The sequence below is a fragment of the Arachis ipaensis genome, chromosome B09 (genome assembly GCF_000816755.2).
Source record: "Arachis ipaensis cultivar K30076 chromosome B09, Araip1.1, whole genome shotgun sequence".
Classification (NCBI taxonomy): domain Eukaryota; kingdom Viridiplantae; phylum Streptophyta; class Magnoliopsida; order Fabales; family Fabaceae; genus Arachis; species Arachis ipaensis.
Genome location: NC_029793.2, coordinates 132750645 through 132756943, shown reverse-complemented (window position 1 = coordinate 132756943; position 6299 = coordinate 132750645). Strand labels below are relative to the sequence as shown.

The 6299-nt window shown below is 36.4% G+C and overlaps 1 protein-coding gene across 1 annotated transcript in view; it reads right to left on the bottom strand.

Moving 5' to 3' along the window:
* LOC107616442 overlaps nucleotides 1-5102 on the bottom strand; it is a 30786-nt gene extending 25684 nt beyond the window's left edge. The window contains exon 1 of the mRNA XM_021112039.1: nucleotides 4994-5102. Within this exon, the coding sequence (XP_020967698.1) occupies nucleotides 4994-5102 (109 nt within the window). The remainder of the gene's footprint in view (nucleotides 1-4993) is intronic.

Below are 6299 nucleotides of genomic sequence, written 5' to 3'. Positions count from 1 at the left end.
TACTAAGAACTCCCCAGTTCTTACCCCTTCTCTCTCCCTTCCCCCTTCAGATGGAAGTAAGAGTACCTTACCATAGTTCGCTGATGACCGTTTGCAAGAAGAGGATTCTGCTCTACATTGTCTTCTTAGTCTAGGGTGAATATCGTTCTCTGATTATATGTATATACTGTGAGACCAGCCAACGTCTGCACCCCGTTCGTATGCGCACTTTAACCTAAATCCTGTGTACGAGATTCCTATTGTGTGGCTACTTCATGAGGTACCAGAGAGACGTCCTATGGAAAAGTCTGATCGTGCAGAGGAGTAGCAGATGATGTTCTATCTTTTGATGACGTTCCACTTGACTTGAGTTTTGAAGACCTAGAACATACTTTCCCTCGCTTTAGTAGTTTAGAGGAACTAGGTGAGTATAGAGTCTAGGCTAACCTAGGTGCCAGCTTAGGGACCTCTTGAACAGGTCAGGACCTGGGATGTTGTTTGTATATATATGTATATCGATATTATTTAGCTATATCTAGGGGTGTTCTAACTAAAGGTCTATACTCTAATAAAGGCTGAATCACCGAATGTTGTCAACTACTTGTGATGTATTTTTGTGTGGTTGTTTATAACTGTTTTATCTGTTATTACTTGTGAATTGATTATAAATGATTCTGTCTATTAATCCAAATGTTTTCAAAAAAAAAAAATACACCACGCAAATTAACTACGCGTTTAACAACAAATCAGGCTCATATGATAAATAATAGATAATAATCAGGAAGACAAATTGGTAGCGCTCAGTTTCTGATATGATCTAGACATATTGAAAATTGGGTCGTTACAAGATTCACCTATCCGTTTCTGTAGGCGAAAGCAAAGAATTGTCGCAAAGTGATTGTTTTATTTTTCTTTGTAGGCCTAGTAGAGATAGAAGATGTTACAATACCCAAACAAAACCCATCCTCCCCATACGAAAACAATAATAGATATTGCAAGGCTAAATAAGATGGGTGAAAAATATCAATTCGTTGGAGCTTTCTATTTTAACTCTCTATAATAATATCTCTATCTTTGCTTAGTTGTTCGACATCGTCAACAATAAATGCAGTCACTTTAGATGCAGATGGCACGTTGTATGTCCTGCCATATGTAGTCTTTTTACTAATCAACTTAAGTTTTATGTCTGTGCAATTTTTCTATTGGTGCCTATCTTTTGCATAGTGAAAAATCTTTGCCAAACTATTATATTTGTCTAACATATTTCTTAATATTGTCACAATTTTCCTATCTTGCTCATTCATAGCTTCATTGAAACTGCACAAAAAAATAAAATTTATGTTATTCTCTCTCACAGATAAAAAATAACTAAAATATTTGACTGGTTGCATGGAAATTACTGAAGTGTGCCTATCCGATTATCAATCTCATTTTCTGTATCATAGATATATAGCTGGACAAATGTTGGTCGCAGACTATCTGGAGGAAGTAGGCTACCAATGCTATGGTAGTTTTGACCCCCAAGCTTAAAAATTGGGGGAGCAGTCCCATTGTTCACCCCATGGTCAATTTTTTCAGCCATTGATGTAAAACAAAACATTGAATTAAATGCCCTTATATTTTTCAGAAAATGAATACTTCTTTGATCTCCTTCAGTATGAAGCTGAATGAGCTCATCAGAAGGCACAAAAAAGTAGAGGAAGCTCGATCTTTCCTTCCATACAACATAATGAAAACTTTGGTTGTAGTGATTGTTTGGATTTAACAAGCCTTTCATCAGACCACATCCATGCTTTACAGTGTTGACATTGATAAATAGGATCTCCTATATCCCACACACCTGCCAGATGAACTCTCTTTAAATACTCAGTTGTCATATCGATGTAATTTAGTCCATGATGTATACAAAGATGCAAATAAACATACAAATAAAATTTGTACATAACGTCTAAAATTTCTGAGGATGGTATAAAATAATCTTTTAAATCCACATCCAACATTGAATCATCATAAGCATTAACAACTACAATCAATAAAAATTATAAAAAGTGAAAACATATATATTGATGTATTACTAATAATTCATATCTCTTGCAAACTACCAACTTAAATTCTTGATATAATGGAAGATTACCTTCATAATCAACAAAAGGGTCAACATTTTGGCCACTTTATGTGTCACCGCTTGGTGGGTGCGCCTTAAGATAAGTTTACATCTTTATAAAGTTGTGCCAACTTAATAGCCACCGAAGCAACAATAGCGAAAGATTGTCTTTTTTGCTTCCCATTTATAGTAGATTTTTTTGACAAAAAGTTCAATTTTATTCAATTAAACATTAAACACTATAGGAAAGAAAAGAATATAATAATGATTACCATCTTTTCTAAATTACCTTCCTGTTAGGCACGATCTTTGGGAATCGTAGTGTGATAGAAGATGATTTTGCGGAACGACTTGTGTTAGATTATTGGTGGGTCCTTGTATACTAGAGTATACTAGAATTGTAATAAATCTATGTTATATAAATGATTCCTGATGAAGCATACTTTTTTTAAATATTGGTGCATGAATCATTTGGTAATCATTAGTTATACGTACTATTTGTTAACATGGACAGTGGAGTTCTTGACAATGAAAGACCCGTTGGTAGAGTTAAAAATTGTTTAATTTAGGATGGTAATTAACGGCAAGCTTTTATTGAGTTCCATTACATGGCAAGATGGAGTTTAATTTTGAAAATTCAAAATAAGAAGCAATATATCTTACCATATTTGGAGTCGCACAAACGACAAACGTGATACAGAAGAGGAAAATGACCCTATTTATATGCACTAATTAGGTACTGTGAATCACAAGAAGTATCGGAAAGGAGCTCTATAACAACTTACCTATAAAGAAGATGGAGCTGGTGGCTTGTCGTTGCTGGGAAATCCGGAAGGCGCAGAACTTGTGGGTATGTAAATGGAACCATGAACCACTGGAAATAGCCACACGTGGAGCATCGAGAATGATGCATGTTCAGAGAGCTATATGTGTACTGTTCTCTTGCACTAAATCTTCAATACCATATCTATCTATATCTTCCATGTTCAGAGTTTGGTCATACATTGTTTACTTTTTGGGGGGAGGGTCATGGTTGGGTTTGTTTCAGATGGGTTGGGCATGAGGAGCGGCTCGGGTAGTGGGTTTAGGCTTTTGGGTGGGTTTGTCTTATTGGGCTTATAGCCCATGACCAAAAAAACCTTCTTCTCCCTCTCATTCCCTCACTCAAACCTCTCTGCACTCCTTGATTAGTTCTAGCTAGTAATTTCTATATTCCTTTTTTTGCCATCGACCCAGGACACCAATATGGCCCAAACCCAAAACAGAAGGCCTCTGCCCCACCCTGACCCAGATTTCAAGCCAGATTCCCTTTCCCCTTGTGCATGTGAGACTAAATCCTTGCCTTCCTTGCAGCAGCTCACCTTCATTAGTTACAAGATCGGAAGCATCTCGGTGCGTCAGTTAGTGAAGAATTTATAACCCACAAACTAACTGGCAAGTGCACTGGGTCGTACCAAGTAGTACTTCAAGTGAATGAGGGTCGATCCCACGAGGATTGATGGACTAAGCAATAATAATTGCATGATTTACTTAGTTAGACAAACAGAAAATGGTGTTTTGAGAGTTCAAAAGCATTAACAGTAAATTCAGAATATCAGAAAACAAGCAGTAAATGGGTTGTGAAATATATGAGTAAAACAGTTAAGGTTTCAGAGATATTTATTTTCCAGATTAACTTTTCTTACTAACTATTTTAATCATGCAAGATTCAATTTATGGCAAACTATATGTGCCACAGAAACCCTAATTATCCAAATATAAGAGGATTATATGTCACGTATCCCGTTAAGTCCAGATAATTAGTGATTTAGGAGAATTTGTTTTCAAGTTATTGTTCAGGTAAAGAGCTTTTCCGAGGTTTACATGACTCAATTAGAATAAGGGTCATACTTCCGTTCCACCTAGATTCATAAGATAAAGAACAAAAACAATTCTTGAAATTGAAATCAGTACATGAAATAAAATAGAAAAGTAATAGTATCAATCTATACAATAAACAGAGCTCCTAACCTTAACAATGGAGGTTTAGTTGCTCATGGTTCAAAGAGAAAACTAGGGTTCTGAAAAACTATAAAGTGTGGAATGAGGTAAGAGAAAATAGAGGAGCCCGAAGGGCTGAATCTTTTCTCTTTTATATCTAATCCTAATTAAATATAAAATATATTTTCTAAAAGTAAATAATATCTTTTTCTATTTATAAATAAATTAAAGTTTTAATCAAAATCAAATAAGATCTTCGTTGCTTGCTTTGATGAAGGCTGGGACCACTTCTTTAATTTGGGCTGGCGCCTAACTTGGAAAATCCCAAGTTAGGCACCACTGTTGCAGCATGGCTTGGAGGCATTGATGATCACTGGTGCCTAACTTCAGAATCCTGAAGTTAGGCGCCACCCTGGCAGCAAGCAATTGGCGTGTAAGTTCTCCTTTGGCCCCTAACTTGGAGAATCCCAAGTTAGGCGCCACTAAGGTTGTACAGTCTGAGAGAAAAGTGTATATTATTATATATCGTTGAAAAGCTCTAGAAGTTAGCTTTCCAATGCCACTAAAATCACATCAATTGGACCTCTATGGCTCATGTTATGTCTGTTAGAGTGTAAGGAGGTCATAGTTGACAGCATCATTCACTTTCTACTCTTTTTCTACAAATCTCCGTCAAATCCATCCAAATGCTACCTGAAATAAATAGAATTGTACACAACTCAAAGTAGCATTCATGGTGACTAAAAAGTATTTAAATCTTGATTAAACTTATAAATTCGAATGCAAATTCACTAGGAAAAGATAGAAAAGATGCTCACGTATCAACGGTACTCTGAACAACGATAGCATCAGTGAGAGTCTCCTCTTGCCGGTCTGCTATCTACCTCCTTTGGTCACATTAACATCCCCGATCGTCCTCGACCTCCTCACCACACAACCCTGTCATCATCCCGTCGCTGTACGAGAAACCAGTCTTCTCGTCTTCAAAGCTCTTATGTCGTCGTTCTGAAGTCGGCAGTCCGAAGATGCCGTTCTCCATCGCTAGCGCCCCCTACGCCAGATTTGAAGAAACCATCCTTCTGATAAAATCTGCCATGCCATTGATGAAGCTTGTCACACCGTTTACAGAACAGAGAAGATGGAACCGTTCTCGTTCATCGTTTCATCATCAACCAATCAACACAAGCCGGTTGCCGAACAAAACAATGAAATTTGTCGATATGAGTTGAGCGGCAAGGTTGAGAAGCCCATCTTTCCTTTTTTTTTTGTCATATGCTCGCCATATATTTTTATTTGCTAAAATGAGATTGATATCTTAAAAAAAATGGAGCCATTGACATAGGAAAAGAATCCTCATTGGATCGGATGGAAAGAATTAAAATTGGAATGAAAGGAATAAAATTATTTTATTTTTGTATATTATATAATTTGATTGAAATAGCAATAACTTATACTGCTCCATGGATTCTTCTGTAATTTTATCAAGCATCAATAAAATTTCACTATCGTTGATTTAAAAAAAATTAAAATTTAAAACGAAGGTAAAAAAAATAAAGAGGATAAAAGTACTGATTGAAATTTAATAATTTGTTTCATTTTTTGTTCGTTATCGTTATAGATATTTTCATTCAATATATTAACACCAACAAAATATTTTAAATAAAACCCAAAAGAAAATAAACATACATCCTTCCCACTAACTCTCTTCCCTTTCTTCTCCCTCCATCTCCTTCCTTATACCCCCTCCTCCGCACCCCACTTCCTCATACCCCCTTCCTCATGGCACAATATCAATCATCTAAAAAAACTTCAAAGCTTGATGTTTTTTGGGTCTAGATAATAAGGTTCTATTGAAAGTTGCTGAGAAATTGGAGCTAAAGGTGATGATTGAGGAAATGGAATCTTCAATAAGCATTGATGATGTTCCCACGGTGTTCATTTGTCCAATTTCACTTGAGCCAATGCAAGAGCCAGTAACACTTTCAACTGGCCAAACCTATGAAAGATCCAACATCGTCAAATGGTTCTCACTTGGCCACAGAACTTGTCCCATAACATTGGGATGATGATGATGGTGGTAATTCTCTCATATCAAACAATACTCTCAGCCACTTGATCTTTACTTGGTTCTCTCACAAGTACATAGCCATGAAGAAGAAATTAGAGAATGTTAAAAGGTAGACTGAGCTTTGAGGGATTGGGGAAAGGGATGGGGTGCCGAGGGGGGTGGGGTGTT